This window comes from Pinus tabuliformis, chromosome 6 (assembly GCF_031772625.1).
Source record: "Pinus tabuliformis cultivar Carrire ecotype Pingquan chromosome 6, CPIR1, whole genome shotgun sequence".
In the NCBI taxonomy this organism is placed as follows: Eukaryota; Viridiplantae; Streptophyta; class Pinopsida; order Pinales; family Pinaceae; genus Pinus; species Pinus tabuliformis.
Window position 1 is genome coordinate 102912498 of NC_142292.1, and position 26104 is coordinate 102938601.

The 26104-nt window shown below is 39.1% G+C and overlaps 1 protein-coding gene across 1 annotated transcript in view; it reads right to left on the reverse strand.

The window, feature by feature from the left end:
* LOC149257462 (threonine dehydratase 1 biosynthetic, chloroplastic-like) overlaps positions 1 to 26104 on the reverse strand; it is a 138549-nt gene that overhangs the window by 102947 nt on the left and 9498 nt on the right. The window contains exons 2-3 of the mRNA XM_089414326.1: positions 8328 to 8507; positions 7772 to 8041 (exon numbers count right to left, since the gene is read on the reverse strand). Coding sequence (XP_089270452.1) covers positions 7772 to 8041; positions 8328 to 8507 — 450 coding nt within the window. The remainder of the gene's footprint in view (positions 1 to 7771; positions 8042 to 8327; positions 8508 to 26104) is intronic.

Here is a 26104-nt window from a genome sequence, read left to right on the forward strand (position 1 = left end):
CTAATCATTATTATTGAAGAATTGATTTGATTGGGCAAAATGTTTGTGCATGTGCTCATGTGATTGAGATTGGTTGATTTATTGTGCTTTTGTTGAATATTTTTAATTACGTTAAAAAACCATTTGTGCTTTTATTTAGTAGATCTCAGATACCCTGCTAGGTAATAAATTGGGAGGTGTTGGGTTCATAAATTTAACATCCTCTCATCATGATACTTAGCCCATTCTTCTCATAGTTGTGGAAGGTGGTTCTTCCACCTGTTAATTTTCCATGATATTCTACAACTGCTCAGATGAATAATCTGAAACTACTTTCTTTCACCAAGATGAAGAATTTCTTAACACTTTTAAGCAGCAAAATAAACACAGAAATAAAAACAGTCACACAATTTACACAATAATTTTTCTTGGGAAAACCCTATTCTTTGTTGTAGTATTTTATTGATAAAACTTGAGCAATGAAATCTCTTACAACATAATCTGAGAACAACCTTGTTCTTTGTTGTACTAGCTTAAACTCCCTGCAAAACACTTGAATCCACTCCTAAACCTTGCACATCAGCAGCCCTATTTCCTAGCGCATTAGGGCCTAAATCTGTGTGCACAAAAACTCCTATTTTGTAGCACAACAGGACCCTATTTCTGTGCACACCAGGGCTCTCCTATTATATAGGATGCAGCTCCTAAATCTATGCGCAAATCAGCTCAATAACCTATGCATTCTTGCTCCTCAAGCCCACACACACCACAAGCAAAGACCTCTCTCTCTCACTAACTCCTGAGGCTTGCTTTGTCTCGCAACCTTGTGCACAAAAAAACTTGTGAATACATGTGCCTTCGCCCTCCTTTTATTGATTCGATCCATGCTAAAATTGGTGGTAAGTTACAAATTTAGAATTTATGGTTAACAAGTTAACTGAGTCGAACTGGTTCTTCCCTCTCCAATCATAACTTATTGTTACAACTTGTGTTTCCTTCATTCAAGGACTGAAGGTCCACTCATCCTATTCTAAATTTATAATTGCCACTCGTCTACAATCAAACTGAAGAAGGTCCACGTAACTAGTCCTCCAACACTATATGCATGAATTCACCATCACCAGGAACTCATCCATGGTCAAAGGAAAGACAAACTCAGTGTTTCTGGCTAAGGCACAAGCCAGAGAAGACCTTCTCTCGCTACACTTTTCAACACCACCCACTGCATACAATGATTGGCTTGCCAAGTTAGCAAGGGAAATGTGGCAAGGTTGGCTAGGAATTATTAGGCATATTGAACCCCTTCTTGGCCCCCTAACAACACTCGTAGTATCATGGTCCCTGTAGGTGCTCATGTATCTATTAATCATTAATAAAAATAAAGTAACATATACAATCTTTGTGACTTATCTAGTTCAACTTGGCACAACAATGAAGTATTTGTGCCAAAATAATACATTGCAAAATAGAATTAATTATAATTTGTCAGGAGATCAAAACAAAAACATGACACGTTTCTTCTCAGTTATGAAATGCAAGTACAAAGAAACGGCATTCATTATGGAGTTATCATGGACACTATGCCCTAAATGGCTGCTACAATATTTTCTACTTTCTTTGTTATGCTTCAATATCCCACTCCTAGATGCTCTACTCAACTCTGGGACAATAGAGAGTACAATGAGAATGGAACCCTCTTCCTTTCCCAGTGACCCAGTATTTAACATTGGTTGATAGCCTTCTAGGGCTAGGTTTGGGGGTTTTGCATGGTTCAACCATAACTGAGAGCTATTGAATTAGAGCTAGAAGGTGAGGCCTATGCTCTTGCTCTTATCTTCTCAATTATAAAATTCAAGTACAAAGAAAGTGCACTCACTATGGAGTTGCCATCGACATTGTGGCCTAAATGGAAACTACAGGATCTCTCAATTCCTCTATTATCCTTCAATATCCTACTCCTGGATACTTTGCTCAACCATAGAACAACAAATAGTAAAATAAGAATGCAAACCCTTCCTTTCCTAGGGGCATAGTCCTTAACAAAAATGATAGTTTTCTAGGGTTAGGTTTAAGGTTTTTGCATGCCTCAACCCCCAATAAATGTTAGGGTTTGACCCTTTAGAATCCTTTTGAAAGTCCATGCATGACTAGCTCCATGTAGAGTAATGTGAGTTGACATGGTACCCATTCGATATCATGGTGATCAACAAGATAGGTCAACTTGTGGGAGGCATAACTTATGCATACAAACATTAATTGAAGTGATTCTTGCATCGTTGGAAAGGTCTCAATGTGTAGAATAGCGTCAAGAGGCTAGGAACTTTTTTCATAATGTTTTGACCACAAAAATAATCGTTTAAGGCCTCAAATTGAACCCAAAAGACTTGCCCTAAAATGGGCCCTACAAGCCAATAACTCCAAGTTTTTCACCTGGAAAGTATCAAAATAGATGATAATTTATATAATGAATCATTTTGAATCTAAGTTGCAGGAAACGTAGGGCAGGAGGCCGTTTCCGTACGGAAACGAGTATAAAACGCTGAAACGCGTGTGGTACGGCTGTGAAACGCGTTTCACGGCCGTACGACTCACGTTTCAGCGTTTTACTTATGTTTTTTTTTTGTTGTTAGGTTATCCTAGTGACTTCTAGTTGCTTCTAGATCCCTGTCTAAAGTTATAAAAGTGAACTTTTGCCCTAGTGTTGATGTGCAGTTCATCAGGTAGTTTGAGGCATATGCAGTTCATGGTAACGTTAAATTCTTAAAGTAAAAGTGATATTCTCCTTTATTTTTCATTTGCTTAAATTTTTAACATTACCATGAAATGACTCAGGATGTTTGAGAGTGGTTTCGCCCTCATTAGATTTCATACGGAGAAAGTAGAATTTTAGATCTCACTCAAAATCCAGCAGACTTATCTGTTTTTCAGGATTTCAGGATTGGAGGGATTGCAATGTTTCCATTGGATTTTATCATGTACTAGGGTATGGAACTTGTATTTAATCAAGAGAACCAAGCCATCTATGCAGGGGAGACTCCCAATAATCAAGAGCATGTAGGGTACTAAGGTATGAAACTTGTATTTAATCAAGAGCACTAAGGTCATTCGACTATGTAGGAGGGGACTCCCAATCAAGCACGAGACAAGAAATTAGAAATTTCTCGTGGCTGATTTTGGATATTTCTATTTTCATTATGTGATCATTCATGAGTAAATGTGATGTAAATTTAGAGACTTATAGTTTATGCATTGACAATTGACAATTTTATCATAATGTAATAAATTAGAATGTATCATATATGCTTTATGATCGCACATATTTCTTAAATGTCCTAATATCTATATATATATATATATATATATATATTCATGTTTCCCCATTTCCAAAATTTGGGGAGGTCACGTTTCGTATCGCTTCTCGTTTCAGAAACTCGTACCCGTTTCGTAAACCTTGTTTTGAATCAAAGACGAGGTTTCCTTTGAAGTCGAGGTCTTTATGTGGTTGGCCATTATGAATTAAATCTTGATGTGGGAAGTTCTACAAAAAAGGAATCATCAAGGCCCTAACAAATGTAACCTATGTAAAGTGGAGGTAGAAACTATCAATCACTTGTTAATATCCAATACATACACTTGTAGCGCATGGGCAAAGATGGATGCAATGATAGGAGTCAAAAGGAAGTTAGAAAGGCAAAACTATTGTGTAATGTTTAAGATTTAGCAACATAAACAAGAGTTAAAAAAGTACAATGCACTTCCTCTAGTTGTATCTTAGGGCATCTAGCCTGCCAAACATGCTAACATCTTTGAGGATAGATTCATTCATCCATTTCAATGTGCTTCTCAAACAAGAACAATATTTGAAATTTCTAAGGCCAGTAGAAAGTTTAAGCCTCTAACATAGTGGATTCATTAGCCTATTGATAAAATAGGAGCATGGAGGTACTTTGATGGTGCCTCACACTACACCTATTTTTTGGGTTGGAGGCATCATTTTCTTAAATGAAGCACATTCCATAAGCTTCAAAGGAAGAGTAGGAGGGGGATCAAACAAGTATGTTAATTGTTAATGTTGAAGTTTTGGTTTGCTTTTTGGGTTACTCCAAAAGTGTTTTCACCTTACCAAGAGAGCACTATGTCTCCTAGCCCCTTGGCAATGTTTCACAAACATATGGATGGCTTAGTTTGGGTGGATGCTTGACCTTAGCTTTTGTGCTAGGATGGTGTTCTTACCTAAGAAGAAGTTACCATAATCAACACGATCACTAACCCATTGGATGCACACAATGGGTAAGTCGATTGCATGATTAGGGGAGGTACATACCTAGTACAGCAAGAGCTCATTTGACACATGTCATCCTTGTATTGTAAAGTGCTCCATGTGGGGTTGCCTTGTTGCTTTTGTATAGACTTGTTTTATGTCCTCCTTCACCAACTTTATGTATAAGTGGAGGACTCATGTATTCATTGTCATCATTTTACTCTACTCTTTGTATTGTCTTGAAGTATTTAAGGAGCAAGATGCTAGGATTCATGAGTAAACCCTAGGAGCATGACATTAGAGTTCATGAGGAAACCCTACAAGAAGACAAGGAAAGTGAAAGACGTCTCGGATGTTCTTGGAGAGGTTGCTCTTGTGTGATGCTAGGGTTTATGCCAAGCATGTAAATCACAAATAAGATAAGATAATTTTATTAATGTCCAACGAGTGACCATAAATAGGTTATTATTGTTCTTTTTGTAGTGTTATGGTTTCTGCTCCGATAGAAGGCATGGAGAGTGGAGCTCATGCCTTGCATGGTTTTGGAGCCTTGTTCTTTTGGGATGTGAGGCTATGGCAAGATCATGTAAAGACTAGCTTCATGAGTCTTGAGTTTGGCGTGATGCCCCTTGCTTGGAAGAAAACTAGACTATTGTCTTCTCGATATTCCATGGAGATTTTGGTGCTTGTGTTGATGCAAAAACTAAAGGCTTAGGGTTTGAGAACTCAAACCCTGGGATGGACATGTAGACTTGGCAGCTAGACTAGAATTGTCTTAACATGTAATTGTGTGATGTAAAATGGCTAAGGTTTGTAAACCACAAGGCAGACAAAGATGCTAGTGTAGAGAGTTTGTGTGACACAAGCTTGTTATATGTGCCAAGGAGGACTTGACACTCTTGATGGTGCATGTAGGCGATCTTTGGTGGAATAAACAACTTTGGTTTGGAGTGATTCCTCACTAGGAGTTGGTGGCTAGGGTTTTCTTAAGGTTCCCCTATCTAGGGTTTGGAAATTTGACTTGTACCAACTTCGTCATAAAACTGGGGTATGTATTTGTCCTTCATCTTTCATGTATATATATATATATATATAAGGTTCCAGCTGTCCAAATATTATGTACTTGCAGATTTCATTTTCAGCATATGTTATCTTAATGTGAGTAGAATTTATTGTTTTCTGTTCATATTGATTTCACATAACATATAGCTGAGTTGGTTAAGTGATTTCATACATATCTTGAAAATAAAGGAGTAGATTTGCTGCTGTTATAATCTTCTGTAATGAGATATTTGAGATCAGTTATATGCCTTGAAAAGTGTGCCCTAAGCACCGTAACACTGTATCATTGAAGTACTCTTCTAAGATATTTATTCTCTTCAACTGCCGAGAAAATTTGCCTTTAAGGTAAGTGAAATATTACTGCTGTAATTCAATATTTCAGAGAATCCCTAAGGCTGAAAGTTCACAGGGATTAGATCTGGGAAACCTGAACTAAATGGGGTAAAATTTCAGAGATACATTGATTGCCCAATTCTCAAAATTTCTAAAGTTGCTTTTGAAATTGATAGGAGATAACAGTTTGTCCAAGCTTCAGGTTTTTGGACATTCCTTGGTGCTTATTAATTGAATAAATGGGAAATCCAAGATGGTCAATCTGTTACTGATTCCTATATTTGAACGGGGAATAAAATGGTTTCAGCTTTTAACAATATTTCTATCTTTCATGTCTATAAAGGCGTCAATTCTGAGGCCAATTCCCTTTCAAAGGAGGGCATCCAGTTAGCCGCTGACACTTAGTTTGTATCATGTAAAGGAAATCAAGGATGGATCCAGTTAGCCGCTGACACTTAGTTTGTATCATGTAAAGGAAATCAAGGATGGATAAGTTCTGACTGAAAGCATCGTTTCAGTGTTTGGGTTTTGAAACTCAGAACATCACAGTCCATATGCTTATAGCTTTTTACAGCCTTGTTTTACTCAGTTGCTGAAGGAGACCTTTCCAGTTTCTTGGTTTTGTTAATAAAACAGATTAAGCTCTTCAGAGTAGACAAAAAAACTCTGCAGAGTACGAAGAAATTGTCTAATTATCAAAGTATCACAAAAAAAATTATTATCATCCCCATACAAGACCATGACCACCTTCATATATTTTTGGTAAAATTTTCAATATTTTTCTCGAATGCTATAAGCATCTGCTGTATGTATTTTCTGTTCAACTTAAATAGAAATTATTACTTCTTTCTAAGGAAAATAAGTAATGACCAGAAACTATCAAAATAATTAACAAGCCATATCAGTTTCTGGGGAGCAAGTTCACTTCTCCATTTTTGTATTATATTGTACTATTAATGGAAGTAATAATTTTTTACTTACAAAAAAATGCATGCCATATCTGCATAGTTATTTGTATCCCTCTTTGCATCTGTATCTTGGTAACTTGGTAATTCCTCCTTAATCTAGGTATGTTTATACATGAAACGATTGCCTCTCTCTCTCTCTCTCACACACACACACAAACACATTAATTATACTAGGTTGCATAATCATGAGCCATAGACTTGGCTTTAGGATAGATGACAGTAAGTTTAAACTTTATACTAGCTTTGACACCACATTAACTCTGATAACTTTTGTCCACTTTCAGGGGTATGTTCCACCTCTGAATGTTATTCTTCACCTTCAGATGCCATTTTCACCTTAAGGTGCTATATTATTTTATTACCTAGATTACAATTGATAACGGTTACTGAATGAAGGAACAAATTAGTAAGCATGGACCCTGTGTAACTTTTGCCATCTTGGAGGTCTGGTTTGGCCATGTTTCCTCCCCTTACTCATACAGTTTTATGGGTCACCACCTACCTCTAGAGTCCAAGCAGGTTGCATTGCACTCCAATATAGATGCTCATTTTGATGAAGTTGTGGTTAGACGATGACAAAGAGCCCAATCCATAATGTAATATCTCCGAATCTCATTTATAGTGTGAAGATAAAGCATAAAAATAAAGGTGATCTCAAAACATTGTCCTTTTATGTGAAACAAATCAAGTAACCTTAATCGTGTTTGAATTTATATCTATGCCGAGCCAAGATACTAACCCAAGCAAGTTATATTTCAATTCTCACATAACGACTTGTAGAAACAAAGTGTCATCAGTTGATCAAGTGATGAGTACAGGTTCACACCTCAGCCAATAGACAAGTTCAATACTCGGGGACGTATCTCGATTCACACCTCTGAGTTGTATAAAGGTTGCAAACAAAAAGAACCTAGTAAAAAAGGATGGCTCTGGTTCTAATGATCTAAGTTTCCATATCTATTAAAAACCAAAAGACTGCAGTCTACCCACTTAATGTCTTTTTACCTCATAGAACTCCTACACCATACCCTACCAATAAAAAACAAAAACATGCCAGAGTTAAAGAAACAACAGAAAGAAGATGCATCTATCTATATTATTTGTTATGTCATTTCATCAATTTTTCTGCACTGGGTGGTTAAATGTGAAGTAGTGGATCTGGACTGACCTCTGGTCGAACTTGCTTCATATAAGCAGCAATACCGGCAATTAGACCGCCCCCACCTACAGGGACAAATACAGCATGTAGTGGGCCTGGATTTTGGTGTACAATTTCCATTCCAATCGTCCCTTGGCCTATGATGACATCCGGATGATCAAAAGGAGGTATAAAAATGCGGCCCTCTTCTTCACTTCGTCGCTTCGCATAAGTTTGGGCTTCATCATAGGAATCTCCAATAAGTACTACAGTTGCACCTAGACGTTCAACTGATTTCCACTGCAAAAAACCACACTAGTGAATGTCTACTCTAAGATGCTGAACAACTAACATGACTTCGACGTCAACCATTCCAATGGCCAAATAAAAACTTCTACAAGTTTTGGTTATTCCATATCTGGCCTATATGCTCTAACAGAGGGCTGAATAATTCATTCAGGTAAAAAATTAAGTGACAGACCAACCATTTAAGCAAAGAAATGATCTTGATTAGAAGGCTAGAAAATAAAGTTATCAACCATAAAGATGCTTTGGCCCGCCAAGTAAAGCAAGAAACAACTAGAACCTTGATTTCAGGTGTAGTTACAGGCATTACAATCACTGCATTACACTTGAGTCTTTCTGCTGCCAATGCGACTCCTTGAGCATGGTTACCTGCTGATGAGCAAATAACTCCTTTTTCTAGCAGCTCTTTTGGTAGTTTTGCCATCATGTTGTATGCCCCACGCAACTTGAATGAAAAAACCTGTGCATAAATAGTTACAACATTATTTCAGATGATTATCTCCATATAACTCTCATGCAGTATTCAAGAACCAAAGAATTGCCAGCAGAGGATCAGATTACTTGACAGTAATCAGTGTAGGTATCAAACATTTCCATTTTCAACATTAGTTTAACCTGCATGAAATGCAAAGACTGGTGAAGTACGAGATATGAATTCCTGCAATATTGAACACCCATAGGCCCAAAAGGCAGCTTCAGTAGATGTAGTAACCTGATTCTAGTCCAATATAAAGGTTAACAGTGAGTTCTACAATGGAGGAAAGAATAATAAAGCATAAAGAATATCACGAAAGGCAGCCTCTGAGTAGATGTAGTTACCTGATTCTAGTCCAATATAAAGGTTAACAGAGAGTTCTACAAAGGAACAAAGAATAATAAAAGCATAAATAATATCACTTCCATAAGAAATTAACAATATTTCCCCCTTTTTCAGCTTTAATTCTAAAAGTTGTAATAATGTTTTTAACAAATATAACCTATATTTATATAATAATATAAGAAAGTGCTCAGATAAATAAACCACTCTAGGATGAGAAGTCAGTGTCCACTAGGAAAATTCCTCAACTGTTGCACAAAGGAGGGTTTTAATTATGTATCTAAAAAGAAAATTCTTGAAGTGCCGAAGATCATTCATTCTGTGCTGTCAGTGATGTTGGGAAGCTTTGCAATGGTCTGCACATTATAGAGGCAGTGCTGCAGTCCTTGATGAGGTGTAGTCTAGTGGATGTGTTCACACGTGTACTGTATTTGTACTTTATCTCCTCTGCACTTTAGTACAATTGTCATGTCTTTTTCGGGCGATTTCATCCGAAATTTCTACTTACCTACTTTATTGTATTTTATGGGGACTTGGTCAAAGATGATCATACACCATAAGTTTTGTGCTCCCATATAACCTAATGCAATATAGAGTGTACAGTTCAGCAATATCCTCTTTTACTCGCCTACTTGCTCTATTGTTTGGTTTCTTGTATGTGAGTATTTCAAACTGTTGTTACTGTGCTCATATCAACTGGTATCAGAGCCTAAAAATCAGGGTTTCTTTAGCGCTATGCAAAGAATTGATAGTTCTAGGGGAATTTTCCTGCCTAAAATTCCCATAAAGCTCTCAACTCTCAATGGTTGGTGATTTAGAAGCACATCGACACAAACCTTTCCTGATTTCAAGCCATCAGAAAATACGAAACTCATTATCACTTGGACTTCTCTCATTGATTTTCCTCATTTCCACATTTTTCGACAAAATTCTGCAATTTTCCTACATTTGTGATTCCCATCTATTTGTGACTCATAGTACCATAAGTTGTATGCCTTACCACAACTTCCAGAATACTTGTTCCACAACTCTCTATGCAGTTGTTCAACCTGCTGAAAAGTAATAGCCTTGTAAAACCATGAATTAAACTAAAGCTTCAAAACACAATTGCAATTTTTTAATTGGGGGACCCATGCCATGACTGGTACCCACAGTTTTCTATTTGAAAGTTCCAAATCTGCATAAGTCAACTTCAATACATGGATCACTGAAACTCTTCTGGAGACATAGAATGCTCTCAAGACTCTACCCTCACTCTTGTAGAAATTTCTTGATAAACACCAATTAATGTAAAATAGAAACTTCACCTATTAACTGAAGGTTTCCAGATCTTAACCCTTGAATTTTCTACCCTAGGGGTTTTATCAAATATAAATATCGCAACAGTGGACAGTGTTTAAACTCTTAACAACCCCAATTCAATAGGCAATTCAAGAGATAAGATACCAACTGTTCTGTTAAGTTTCAGCCCTCTTGAGCAATCTTATTATGCATATAATTGATCTGAAAATCACTTAGGACAGCTGTAAATACAGCAGAAAATCTGCCCTTACTACAATTATAATGTTAAATCACTTTAAAAAATCATCCTTAAGTCTCCAAGGGATGAAACCCTAATCCTAATCTTCAAGATGCTCCAAGAAGTTTAAGAAACCCTGGCCACTCCAAGAGAGAGAGAAAATGAAAAAGAAGATCTAGGAGAGAGAGCAGTAGTGGGCTCCTCTTGACGACATCCCTAACACAAGTGTGAACAAGAATGATGAGTGAGTTAATGGAGGCCAACAGTGCATATGTGGGACTATGTCCCTAAAAGAAACCTATAATAACACCTATAGGCTCGCACAATTAGAGTGCTACACTCCAAGGGTACACATGTCGAGCTCCAAGGTTATGTCATCCATAAGCAAGGCTCCAAATGCAAGGGCGCTCCATGAGGTGTGTCAAACCTCCTACAAGCCTTTCATGAGTCTAATGAACCTCCTAACCCATGTACTTCATTGGGTCCACACCCCTTGCATGAACACAACAGCAACCCAAGTGTCACCGAGTCAACTCCAAGACTCCACACATGCATCCAAGCTACCGATGCTATCTAGGGCCCAATGCCCTCCTCCAAGATGTGAAGTCCTTCTCCTCCTATGTAGGGTTTTCTCCAAGCAACTATCTCCATGTGGTCATCATGTAGAACATCACCAAGTTGTCTAAAGATCTCCAATGCCCTAGGGAAAAAAATCATGCAATCACCCACTTGAGGTCAAGCAATCACTAAATAAGCTATCTATAATGTGCACGCTGCAAACCATCACAGCACATCTCCCATTTGCAAATCCATTATGGATCATCAAGGGGCTGATCATACACCATGTACCCTAAAATTTGAATCTCATAAAATACCCCTAAACATGGTGTAAACACTTTCAGAGAACCCCAAAAGCTAACACCCAAGGACGAACACATGCTAGAGTAGTAGCATCAGGGAAACACTTGCCATCCAACAGCATCCAAGCCAAGTATTGATGGGAAGCTATCCAATGACAACCCAATATACCTATAGGTATTGCTATTGGCCATCAACCCTTCAAGTTGTACACAAACCTTTCCATCCTCAAATTTGACAAAGTCTTGAATAGTGACAACCTATGGCTCTTAACTCTATAATCTAGAGGCCTACTTCAAGACCTATCTAATGTGAAAGAGTCTAGGAATCAATTGACAGTTGAGGTATACATGAACAAGAATGCCTCACCTAGTACACATTCAATGCCTTGCAATCACACTATCAATAAGGATGACTTTAAGGTTGATTATCTACAAGTAGTTCAATGCATTAGGGACAAGGATGATGTTGAAGCTTGTAATAGCTTCGGAATGCCTTTTGCATAGGCCTGGTGTCTTGGCATGTAGGAGAAGATTTATTGCCTCTTTAGGTATTTATGTCTACTTTCCTAAGTCTACTTAGGAAAAGTACAATAATTAAAGTCAATTAATTATTGTGGACTATTAAGTCATTTTCTAAGGATAAATAATAAAATTGTTTTAGTGACTTAGAAATAATCTCAACCATTGATCTCCTAGATCTTATAGAATGGAGATTAGGGTTAGAGATCTGGGCTTAATGAAGATTATAAATGAAATCCTAAGGGAGACGTCAAGACATAGATAAAGAAGAGAGGCAGTTGCAACATTTTTGGTAAAGTGATTTTCTCAAGGAGAGGGTGAATTCTCTAGAGTGGGAGGCTCAGTTAGACAAAGGAGACGAAAGGAGAATATAGGGATAATTTAGGGAGTGTTTCTAGGAGATCGATTTGTTGGAGATTGGAAAAGTCGATTTAGTGAAGCGAGGACGAGGCGCAGTTGTTGGGGTGGTCGATTTGCCAGGGCCGAGTTGTGAGTGTGTAGAGGTTGAGCGAGGGCAAAGCGCAGGGGCCAATTTACTATTTAGAGGTGGGTCGATTTTCTTCAGGCCAAATTTAGAGGTGAGTCGATTTTCTTCAGGCCGAATTTCTTTGGTGGCTAGTTTCTGGTTGGCCAAATTATTCCAGTGGGGCCGAGTTGCAGGTTCCAATCACTATATTTTTCTTTGTAAATTTTGTGTGGGTCGAAACCCTAATTTTCCATATTAAATTAATGAAAGAGAATTGGTGTGGGTGTTTATCTAGTGCAATGTGTAATTGATCTCTCTTTGATTTTATTTCCACTGCACATAAATTTCTAGATGTTTAAATACCAATGATTTATTTTTCAATAATTCAAAATTTATATGGTTAATAAAATAAATGGATGGGAAAAATAATTGTTGCGATAAAATAAATCTGGGTTGGTATAAAGAGATTTAACAGATGAGATGTTGGCAAGGTGATTGCAACTTCGACAGATCCTTGAGCAATTTATAGTGTATTGAGGTCTTCAACAAATTGTCCATCAAACTTGAGATAAGGGATCCTAAAAATACCCTTCACATTCAATTCATTCCTTGATTGCTTTTCTCTATAAAAACAAAGCTAAAACACTTGCCAATTCTTCATGGGATCACACCTGTCAACCATCTTCCAAGATCGAGGCTAAGTAGCCTAAGGCTAATCAGCTTGCTATGCAGTTTTCACAACCCTTGGGAAGAAGGGACCTGTCTTTCGCTTCTCTCCGAAACACATTTCATTTTGATTAAGAGAGAACTAGCCTCAATAGTTGAGGGAATAAGAAACTTTTTCTCTTACACAAGCGGTATGGTCACTCCCATGATGATGTTGTGTTTTATAGGACAAAAGGGCCAAGGCTTTCCTTATTGCACTACAATAGGCAATCGAGGAACCTGACATTGTTCAATAGTAACAAAAATCTGATGTCTGTGATCCCAACTCCAATCCTTCAATGACCCTCATGGCTAAAGATTGTATTGACCACAAGAGAGATGCTCTCTCCATTTGCAATTCCAAATCAAGGAAAAACTCATATAGTTGATCATGGATAACGCAACCAAAGGATACAAAGTAGGTGAAGTAGTTGTAGCTTTAATTGATCCAGTAATCTAAATGTCCTCCCAAACCACCACGAAAATTTAAGTTTGTTGCTCTAAGCATGTTCTCCAAATCATTTTCTCCACTTCTTAAATTTTAGGAGTTTCCTAAATTTTAGGAGCTTCTATATTTACATGGACAATGAAGTAGTTATTAGTCATCATTTATGTCACTTCCTATATTCTAGGAATTCCCTAAATTTTTAGGGTTTTTCTGATTTTACACTACAAGTAAACTAGTGATTAGTCAGTAGAGTCGGCACTAAGCAATGGTTGCTTGCATGAATAAGGACGACTGTGTTTTATTTCAGAAAAGAATCATAATTCTTAGTGCACCCTCTCATGTAGACTAGTGCATTCCACCTATAGAGAAACTCAAATATACTCAAGATCTCTCCATACATGTTAGCATAAATTTAGTATGTCTCTTTTCTAAGTTGTGTGCCCTCCTTAGAGTAGTTAGTATTTACATAAGGAGAGTTAAAAACAAGCCTTTGCCATCTTATCTATTGATTTGCATTCATCTTCCACATTCATGCTTGTGGGTTAGAGGGCAAGTCAATTGAAGAGAACACAAGTAAGGAGGGCACCCAACTACCTAGAGTGCTTCTCTCTTGTCTTTGACCGTTTTGTAGTCATTCTTCTCAAAGTTAATCGAAGTTTCATGAGTGTTATTGCATATTTTTTGTTTGTCAATTTGTAATTTCTGAAAGTGCATTTCTCAAATCTACTACTTGGCACTTGCTGCATTGATCTCAAGTTTATATGTGCAGATCCTCTTTCCCTAATCTATCAGCCTATGGTTTTATGTTTTTAAATATGAAGCTTTGATTGGTGTTTCAGCATCTTTATTGTTTCAATTTTTAAGTTTAAGTCTTTGGAATCAGATCCATGTATCCATGAATTAAATTTTCAACATGGCTCGTATGTAAAAAAAATTCAAAAGTAAACAAACCCACAAATCCACATTTGACAATTACCAAGACACAAACCGAGATGACATGTTCATTCATAACGAATATACTTACATGCTGCAAACCCTCGCGCTTCAGTAAAATCCTCACCCCGGACCTCTGAATTGTCTTGGGTGCATACTGCAGTGGGGATTCATTGGCCACCTCGTAAACTTTGGAGGACAAAATACTCATAAGATAAGACACATTGGTTGGCCCTCCATTCCCGTTGGTATCGCTATGGGGATTCGTCTTGTCTGAAATGGCCCCAAGGTACCCTAGTTCATATTGATCCTCTTGGAGTCATCCTCCACACCAAAAAATGTAGATCTTGGATTGGATATAAAGGAGGAGGAGGAAGCAACGGAAATGGTGGTGAATTGGATAATTTTGACATGGAGGAGGTGTTAAAATTGGCAACTAGGGCCAAAATCCACATGGGTCATCTTATTTACGACAGCTGATATTTTTCTTGGATTCCTCTCTTCGAGAGGTGTAGGATTTATCTAAAGATCATCTGATTCTGACATGTACAAATGAAGTTATGAATTTATTTTGAATATGGTCAAATTGTCAAGATCGGCAAGCAAACTTATGTAGACTCAGAAGCCCAACAGTCACGTCTATTCATCCTCAACGTTGCATACAAATAGAAGGATACTTAGCCTCATTTGGACACAATCATCTTCACACTTCTCTCTCTCTCTCCTCATTGATTGGGTACGGATTTCTGGGCCTCTCTCTCTCCACACATCCGAAATTTCAGGAGACCGAATTTCTGGATAGTTTGACCAAGCGTTGACCAGCATTCGTTGACTGTTGACTAGCGTTGGCTGCAGCTAGGGCTGACCGCAGGTGGGCTATTTGACCAGACTTTGACTGGGTTGAATTTGTCTGTTTTGAGGGTTGTTTTATCTTGTTGTTTGGAGGTCGAAGTTGAAGATTTGTTGAGGGTCAAATCTGCCTTGTTGACCAATGTTGACTTTTTTGGTTAGGGCTCTTTTGCTGCTGTTATAAATTATCAGATTTGTAAATTGTACTATCTCTCTCTGTTGAACTATTGAAGACTAAAAGAAGATTTGATCAAGGGTTTCCCCACATTGGGGTTTGTCCCTGGCTGGTGCCACATCTTGTGTCCTCTTGTCTTGGCTTGTCTTCTACTGTTTATGTTTATGTTCTATCTACATTTTACTATCATGTTGATGTGATTGCTAATCTGAATATTGATACTGGGCTAATAAAGAAATTGAAGTAAAATTGCTCTAAAGCATAGAACATACCATTGTTGCCTAAAATTAACATGGTATCAGAGGTGAGGTGAAGACAAAGCCCAAGCAAGAGTGAAAGAGCAATCACCAAAGACAGTTGGACAAGGACAAAAGGTTCAATGGGTTCCTCATCCTACTTCCCAGCTAAAGACAAGCTCCATGATAAATCTAACTATCATGGATGGAAGATGTCTCTTGATTTGACCTTGGAAGAAAAAGAAGTGATGGACTATGTGCAGGGTAAAATCCCTGAACCTCCTTCAAATGCATCGGCTGCTGCAAAGACCAAGTACAATAGGATTGAAGTCAAAGCAAAAAAGATTATCAAGGATTCCATTCACAAGCATTTGGTGGCCTACATCTTCGAATTGAAGACCTCCAAGGAGATCTACGACAGGTTGGTCGACATGTTCAAGGTTAGTAATGCTAATCAAATTCTATTTCTCAAGAATAAATTGAAGGATATTAAGAAGGGAAAGGACGAGGATATTCAATCCTATTTCTTGAGGATTACTGAGATCAAGAATGATCTACCCTCGATTGGTGAAGTCATTCCTAACAGGGAACTTACTCTCACCACCCTTGGAAGAGTCCCACCTGAGTGGTATGTATTTAGAACCACTGTCCTCAATAATGATTGAATTCCAAGGTTTGAAGAATTGATGTCAAGATGCATTCAAGAAGAATCAAGAATTGTGGAGCAAGAAATGCCTTCTAATAGAAGCAACCCCACTACATTCTCCGCTCATGCCAAAAGGAGAAATAATGCAGGGTCTAAAGGTCATTTCCATGGAAAGCCTGGATCTAAGGGAGAAAGGAAGGGCAGGTGTTTTGTTTGCAATAAGTTTGGCCACTATGCAAGGGAGTGTCCAAATAGTAGGGAGTCAGGGACACATCGCGTGATGATGATCACAATCATTCCAGGGGCAACTTCAACAACAATGATCAAAGGAATGGCAAGTCCAATGGCAAAGGAAAAAGGAATGCGGGACATCAAGGAAATGGTCGACCCTCCAAGAAATCAAGGAACTCCAGGTATGAAGAATCAAATGTTGTTAACAATAAGCAAAAAGAGTACTATCTTATATTGGCCCTCTCCACTGCCTCTCCTCCAGACACTTTGGGAAATTGGCTAATTGATAGTGGTGCCTCAAGGCACTTCACCGAATACAAGGAAACCCTCTTTAATCAGATAGAAAAGGAGACAAACTTGGAGATCATCGTTGGAGACGATGCCACCTATCCTGTGAAGGGAGTAGGGAATGTTACCCTTCAATTAAATCAAGGTAACACTATTCATTTGCAAGAAGTACTATATGTACTTGATCTCAAGAAGAACCTGGTGTCCATTTCAGCCATGGAGGACAAAGGATTCAAGGTGGCATTCATCGATGGAAAGGTACATGTTTGGAAAAGAAATTTTAAAGATGCTTTTACTCTTGGATTCAGGGTTGACATTTTGTATCAAGTTGGAGGAAGTCCATTGGGAGCCATGTCTTGCGACACATCTCTACAATCTTAACTATGGCACCAGAGATTTGCCCATCTTAATTATTAGGCCCTACCCGATGTGAGACAGATGGTGACAGGTATGCCCGAGTTCAAAGTAGAGCATGAAGGTGTATCTCCGGGATGTGTCGAAGGAAAACTTACAAGGGGACCATTCCCCTCAAGTACTAGCCAGACCACAGATATATTGCAATTGATCCACTCCGACATATCTGGTATGATGCCCGTAAACTCTTTGGGAGGATACTTATATTATTCCACCTTTATGTATGATTATTCTCACAAGAGCTGGATCTACTTCTTAAAGAAGAAGGATGAAGTGTTCACCTGGTTCCGACACTTCAAAGCCTTAATCGAAAACCAATCCGAGAAGAAAATCAAGATATTGAGGACTGATAATGGGACCAAGTACGAATCCAATGAATTTCAAGATTGTTGCAGAGAAGTTGGCATTAAGAGGGAGACTACAACGCCATACACTCCTAAGCATAATGGTGTGGCTGAAAGGAAGAATCGCTTTATTGTAGAAGCAGTACATGCCATGCTTCGTGATCAAGGCCTTTCGAAGTTCCTATGGGCTAAAGCTGCAAATACCGTCGTGTATGTTCAAAACCAATGCCCTAATCAAGCATTAGACTCCAACACTCCCGAAGAAATGTTCACTAGTAAGAAACCCGATGTCTCTCATTTTAGAATTTTTGGAAGTCTCGTATATTTTCATGTGCCAAAAGAGAAAAGAAGCAAATTGGGTGCATCTAGGAAGGAATCTTTGTGGGCTATAGTGAAAATTCTAAGGGATATAGAATTTATGTGGCTGGTCAAAAGGAATTTGAGATAAGTCATGATGTCACCTTCGACGAATATATGGCCCTCAGGAAGATAAACAAACTTCTTATCCTAAGGAAGGACAAAGAAGCTGACACTAAAAATTAGGGTGCAAAAGAAGACGAAACCATGCTTGATGTTGATGAACCTATGGATCCTATTGATCCTCCTCCTCATGAGCCCTCCTCCTCCAAAAGGAGACCCTCATGGCTTAGGGAGACTCGAAGATGCCAAGAGACACATTGCACCAATGGGGACTTTCCGTGAAAGCAAGAAGCCAAACAGGTATCACGGATATTTGACCGCCATGAGCACTATCATTCAAAATGAACCTTCATCATTCGAAGAATACGAGTCAATTATGAAGAATGATGTTTGGGATGTGGTCCCTAGACCCCAAGACAAATTAGTTGTCACCTCTAAGTGGCTCTACAAAATCAAGCATGGAGTTGATGGAAGTGCAGAAAAGTTCAAGGCTCGCTTTGTTGCTCGAGGCTTCTCTCAAAAGGAAGGTGTAGATTACGATGAGATATTTGCACCTGTTGCCCGATACACCACCATCTGCTCGATCATAGCCCTTGCTGCCTCGCAAGGATGGAACCTACATCAGATGGATGTCAAGACCGCTTTCTTGCATGGTTCAATCAAAGAGGAAGTCTATGTGGAACAACCCGAGGGGTTTGAGGTTCATGATCGGGAATCTCATGTATGCAAGTTGAAGAAAGCTCTTTATAGATTGAAGCAAGCACCTCGGGCTTGGTATGAGAGGATCTATAGCTATCTGATGAAGCTGGGATTCACTAAAAGTGAAGTCGATCCGAACCTTTACTTTAAGGTTGAAAAAGCTAAACCTCTCAATCTAGTACTTTATGTGGACGACCTCTTTCTGACAGGTGCAGACCCTCTCATTCACAAATGTAAGAGGGAGTTGGCTTCTGAATTTGAGATGAAGGACCTAGGACCAATGCACTATTTCCTAGGGTTGGAGGTCTGGCAAAAGCCAGGTGAAATTTTCCTCTCTCAAGGAAAATATATTGTGAAGATATTGGAAAGATTTGGGATGGTGGACTACAAGCCTGTGACTACTCCAATGGAACTTAACTTTAAGAAGTTATGTGGTAGTGCTACTAGAACTGAATTGGGAAATGCTACTAGCAGTGATGTTCTTGGTGAACTCTTGTCAGAACATATGTTTTGCAGTTAACACATTGAGCCAATATATGGTTGAGCCTCATCATATACATTGGATTGGTGCCAAGAACCTTCTAAGATATCTTCGGGGCTCAATCACTCATGGACAGAGATACATTGTAGGAGATGTGAGGCCGCATGGTTATTCTGATGTTGATTGGGCTGGCAGTGTGGTGGATCACAAGAGCACTTCTGGATGTTGTTTTTCTTAGGGTTCTGCTTCGATATCCTAGATGAGCAGGAAGCAGAAATCGGTTGGCTTGAGCAATGCCGAGGCCGAATACATAGCTACTAGTATGGCCTCCTGCGAAGTTGTCTAGTTGAGGAAGCTCCTCAGTGAGTTGTTTGGACATGTGTTGGATACCACCGTGATCCTCTGCTACAACTATAGTGGGATCCAATTATGAGAGAATCCCAAGTTTCATGATTGCTCCAAGCATATATATTATGAATATCAAGTACCACTTTATCCGGGATATGGTATAACGAGGAGCAATAAGGCTCCACCACATTGGGACTGATGAGCAGGTCGTCGATATTCTGACAAAGCCCCTGAGAAGGTTAAGTTCTTGGCCTTCCAAGAACGACTTGGAGTCGTGGAGAGACCCTCTTATGAGGGTCCTGTATGAGATGGACATTGAGCTCTGGGAGCTCCGAGGGGCTTGGGTAACTTCTTGGAGCAATGAGCAACAATAGGGTGAGTGGTTCAGCCTTCCCCTAGTGGTTTGCTGTGTACAGGGTGAGTGGTTCAGCCTTCCCCTAGTGGTTTGTTGTGTACAAGGTGAGTGGTTCAAGCTTCCCCTGCGATACCCCTTGGCGACATGTGGGCAGGATGAGTGGTTCATCCTTCACATCCTACCCATGCAGTATGGGACTCATGGGAAGTACCTCTCATCTGGCCAATGAGTAGGGAAATGAGGATAGGGACCATAGTACTATCGATGGACGCATCGTGTACTACCATACTCCCTATGCTAGGATGACCAATATTGATCTGGGATCAATTGGAACTGACTTCGGGTCAGTAAGAGTGGTATGAGACACTCTCTTTTGATTGGAACTGACTTCGGGTCAGTAAGAGTGGTATGACACACTCTCCTTTGATTGGGACTGACTTCGGGTCAGTAGAGAATGGTATGATACATTCTCGATCACTTCTTCTTCTTCATAGTTCAGCAGAGCAGAGCAGTGCATTGATGGCAGAGATAGTACAAATTGGCAAATGGATTAACAAATGGAGTTCTCCCTAGTTGAGAGGGAGTGTTAAAATTCGCAACTAGTGCCAAACTCCACATGGGTCATCTTATTTACGACAGCTGGTATTTTTCTTGGATTCCTCTCTCCGAGAGGTGTAGGATTGATCCAAAGATCATCCGATTCTAACATGTACAAATGAAGTTATGAATTTATTTTGATTATGTTCAAATTGTCAAGGTTGGCCAGCAAACTTATGTAGGCTCAGAAGCCCAACAGTCACGTCTATTCATCCTCAATGATGCATATAAATAGAAGGTGACTTAGCCTCATTTGGACACACTCGTCTTCACACTTCTCTCTCTCTCTCCTCATTGATTGAGTACGGATTTCTGAGCCTGTCTCTCTACACACGTCTGAAATTTCAGGAGAGCAAAATTTCAGGATAGAGAAATTTCAGGAGGCCGAAATTTCAAGAGAACAAAATTTTAGGAGGCTGAAATTTCAGGGGACCAAATTTATGGAGAGTTTGACCAAGCGTTGACCGGCATGCATTGACCTCCTTTGACTTCTTTTTTGTGAGGGCTATCTCTGTTTGGGCAAGTCGTATTTATGGGCACAGAAATCGAGGCTAAACGTTCACTGCAGCTAGGGCTGACCGCAGGTGGGTTGTTTGACCAGACTTTGACTGGGTTGAATTTGACTGTTTTGAGGGTTGTTTTATCTTGTTGTTTGGAGGAGAAAGTTGATTGAAGTTGACCGATTTGCTAAGGGTCAAATCTGCCCTGTTGACCAACATTGACTTGCTGGTTAGGGCTCTTTTGCTGCAGTTATAAATTATCAGATTTGTAAATTGTATTATCTCTCTCTGCTGAACTATTGAAGCCTAAAAGAAGATTTGGTCAAGGGTTTCCCCACATTGGGGTTTGACCCAGGCTGGTGCCACATCTTGTGTCCTCTTGTCTTGGCTTGTCTTCTACTGTTTATGTTTATGATCTATCTGCATTTTACTATCATGTTGATGTGATTGCTAATCTGAATATTGATACTGGGCTAATAAAGAAATTGAAATAAAATTGCTCTACAGCATAGAACATACCATTGTTGCCTAAAATTAACAAGAAGACCACTGACAATGACGAGCTATGAGATTCTTCCATCTAGGTTCTAGTATCTACTCTATTTTGTATTTGCCATTGCCATTCATAGTATTAGTGGCTTAGTATCTATGTAATACATTTTGATTTTGATGACAACAAATGACTTGATGAGAAAATTATAGTTTATGGTTCTAATTTCTAAACTTACATGTATTGAACTCTAATTTCTCATGTTAGATCATCATTGATGAAGTAACTAGTGTCAATATTTTGTAAATGTTCTATTTTCCAAAAAAAATGGATCTTTATGCCTATATTTTATTTTTGCATTTGCTATTTGTCATTTCACACATACACAATATATATGTACCTATATATGTGTGTGTGTATGTATTTGGGTTTATCTCGAATGGTTGGGACAAATGATTGTTATCCTCCCCACCTAGATTCAATTCTGCAAATGACATGATGAGCTTTGTTGTAATGGCTTTGAGCCTTCACTAGAGGACCAAAACATGTTTATTCCTCATATGGAATATAAATATATTCTCCTGGGTAAAAAATACACACACACATATATATATAATGTCATCTCCTCGTGATGAAGCCCAAGCAGTCACATTGGAAAGCCCCTAAGCATGTGCTCTGATATTTGAAGGGCACTATTAATTATGGCATGTGGTATGCAGGAGATGATGAGCTTTTACTTCATCGTTTTGTGGATTCAGATTAGGTAGGAAATGCAGTAACATGTAACATAAATGAGCACTTCCAATTACTGTTTCAGTTTAGGTACATGTATTATTTCTTGGTTTAGTAGGAAATCCGAAATAAGCAGCAGCTTGAGCCACTTTGTCTTGTCTTGAAAACATTTTTCTAACTCAAAATCTCATCTTATAGCAGTAGAGATCATTTTAAAGGTTTGATAGGTTCAGATCTACTGTGCAAGTCTGGTTGTAACAAATTTTAGTTCTGAAACCCATACATAATTAAAACAGTGTAGATTTACTGTCATCAACCGAACCGGCCCAGTCAGAATCTGTGTAACCACTAAGTATAGGATCGAAACTTCGAGTATAGAGGAGTCCATAATCAGGAGTGCCACGCACATATCGTAGCACAAGATTTGCTGCTATCCAATGATCAGCCTTAGGATCTGACATGAAGCGGAAAATGTAGCTCACTGCAAAACTGATGTCAGGTCTAGTGGCAGTAAGGTAGATGAGGCTGCCCACTAATTGCCTGAATAAAGTTTCATCCACAAGGGGGGAGGATGACTGAGCTGAAAGTTTGAGCCCTGGTTCCATAGGAGTCGTGGCCGGTTTGCAATCCTGCATTCTGAACCTGTCCACAAGATTTTTGGCATACTTGGACTGAGAGAGAAAGATGTTGTTCTCAGTCTGCCAGACTTCAACCCCCAGACAGTAATGAAGAAGTCCCAAGTCTGTCATATCAAAGGTGCTGCATAAGTCTTGTTTGATCCCATGGATCAAGTGTGCAGAGCTGCCAGTAATGATAAGGTCATCCACATAGACAACCACAAACAAAATATCATCACCAGTATGCTTGATATACAGGTTTGCATCAGATGGGCTCCGCTGAAAGCCATGATCTGTCAGGTACTGATCAATTTTCATGTACCAAGCCCAAGGAGCTTGTTTCAATCCATAGAGTGCTTTAGCTAATCTACACACTTTCTGTTCTTGACCGGCAACCTTGAATCCTGGAGGCTGCGTCATGTAGACTTCTTCCTGTAAGTCACCATTTAGGAAAGCACTCTTTACATCCATCTGATGAACTTTCCAATTGAACTGAGCTGCTAGGGCAAGGACAAGCCGTATGGTACTCATCTTGGCTGTAGGAGCAAAAGTCTCCTCATAGTCGATGCCTTCCTTCTGTGAGAACCCTCGAGCCACAAGACGAGCTTTATACTTATCTAGGGTTCCGTCAGCTTTGTATTTCACTTTATACACCCATTTGCAGCTGATGGGCTTTTTTTCTGCAGGAAGATCAGAAAGGGTCCACGTGTGATTCTTCTGAAGACTCTGGAATTCAGCTTCCATAGCCTGTTCCCACTCAGATGTACCTTTAGCCTCTAAATAGGTTTGAGGCTCAAAAATACTGTGTAGGTTAGCCATAAGAGCAAAATTTACTGTAGATTGCTGTTTGCTCTTATGTCTAGAAGTTCTACCTTCAAGGAGCTCATCATCCCGGAGATCACCAATGGTTTTAGCCCACCATTTTGGCCGAAGAGTAGAGGAACCAATATCAGGAGGAGGTGGAGAAGGCTCAAGAACAATAGGAGCAGCAAGAGGAGGGTTATTTTCCGGAGGAAGCTCAGGTAGTGTATTATCAAACACTGATGCTGCATCATCCCTCCCATTAGGTGGACCTACCGGAAGAAGAACACTGTGAGGCTGATCCTCAGAACACTGCTCAGAAGGAGAAGACTGAAAGAATCCTCTGTCTTCATCAAATACTACATCCCGGCTGAAGCTAAGACGACCAGTGACTATATCTATCAGCCTATAGGCCTTGTGATGATCACTGTAACCTGTCATCATGAGTTTCTGGCTTTTGGAATCCAACTTAGAGCGCTTAGCAGCTGGAATCCAAACATATGCAACTGAGCCAAATACTTTGAGGTGACTGATCTTAGGCTTACGGCCAGACCAAACCTCTTCGGGAGTCTTCCCCTTAACAGCCTTTCTTTAATAGCGCTTCCCCGCGTCTCTCATCAAACTGATTAAAAGATGCAACTGTGTAATAATATTTTATTACCTGAGTATTTTCAAATTAAATGGACAGGGAAGAAAAATTGACGAGTGCGGATCTGGTGAGAAAAGTCGCAATGATGTCCTCCGTGCCTGAACTGAAGATAGCCGGAACAGCTTTCGCTGCCACGTTGACTCCCAGCCGTAGAGAAAAGTTTTACGCAGAGAACAGCGATGCGCTTAAGAAACCTAAGCACGCAGCATAGAATGCAGCCGCTCGGCGTGCAGACAGATCCACAGGCTATACCCGCAGCAGCAAATTGGTGATGCCAAAAAAAATTCAGATTCCAAGAGCAATTTCGAAATGAACTACAGAATTTTTCAAGTAATGAAAAATTATTTCGAAAGATACCTGTGCTCTGATACCATAAAACAGTGCGAAACACGCATATGGATTTCCAATGAATGAATTGAATTAATGAGCAAAATGAAGCTCAATAATAATACAGAGATATTTACAGTAATAGAAACATCAAGTTTCTATTAGGAAATAGAAACAACCAGTTTCATCTAAGAAACAGCTAAAAAGATAAAAATAGCAACAGCTGATAAGAATAAGCATTAAACACTAATTAATATTATTCTAATAATAATTTGTTGTCACCATCTTATATCTGGAGATAAAATGAGGTCAGGCAATACATGGACAGCATAATTGTAAAACTGGCTTATGGTAGGTGTACTCTCAGCCGACATATTTATCAGCTGATCCCTAAATCAAATGCTCAAAATAAATCATCCACTATCCAAAACCTTGGGTGAACACATCATTGCAAAAGGGGAAGGTGCTCTGCAATTTCATTGATTCATACAAATGTACAAGGAGCAAAGTCATAAAGGGAGCACTAAGGAGCATCAGAACCATACAATTCAAGCATCACGAAGAGAAAACTAATCCACCAAACAAGCAACCAAGACAACCAACCATATGATTCACCAAGAAAGACCAACATGTTCACCACTATCCATCACATGTCATCCTGAAGAAAACAACAGGAATTAACACACCCAATCTAATCATGCACTATCCTCGAGCAAAAAAATGAGTGTGTGTGTGTCAGTAGGCCCTTAGCCCCTACAAGTTATGCCTGAAATATGCATTCACCACTCATGTCATCATGTAAGGTTAACAGGGCACACTTTTACAAGCATATACCAGACCTTTAAAACATTTTATTACAGCTGAGAATTTGCACTCTTACCTTCCAGTTATATGTTAAATTACTTCACAATTTCATCCCTATGCCATGTCAAATCAGCATAACCAAGTGCTGGAAATTACTAGATCAAAAAGACAATGCACGCTGAAATTCAAATCTGTAATTACACAAGTTTTGGACAGCTCAAAACTTAATATATTTATGGAAGAATGAAGCACATGCACATAACACAGCTTTATATCAAAGCTGGTACAACCTCTAGCTCTTCAAACCCTAGCGAGGGAAAATCATGAAAATCCTAGCCACCACCAAAGATCCAAAACAAACTAACATCAATACTTATGTGTGATTGCCATTGTTTACTTTTCCGTTTTATAAAGAATATGTGTATGCATTGCTTACTGTAAACGTTTTAAACTTTCACTCTCCTCCTCCTCAATCAAGCTCCTCTAGAATTTATCACAAGCCCTAGGTTCTTTATCTCCTTATGGTGAAACCCTAACCCTATAAAAACCTTGAACTTCTCCAAGAACCATAGCACCCCAAGACAGAGAGAGATGACACAATGAAGAGTACAAGGAGAGGGGGGAGGCGGGCATGTGTGCAACACTTGTAACATCTTCTACACACGATGATGATGAATAATCAATGAAAGGACTCTCTCGTTCCTTTATTGATATGAGAGGTAAGCAAGGTCAACAATATGAAGTGAGCTTAAACCCTTACAAACAACCTGTCTCCAAGGTGCAGCGC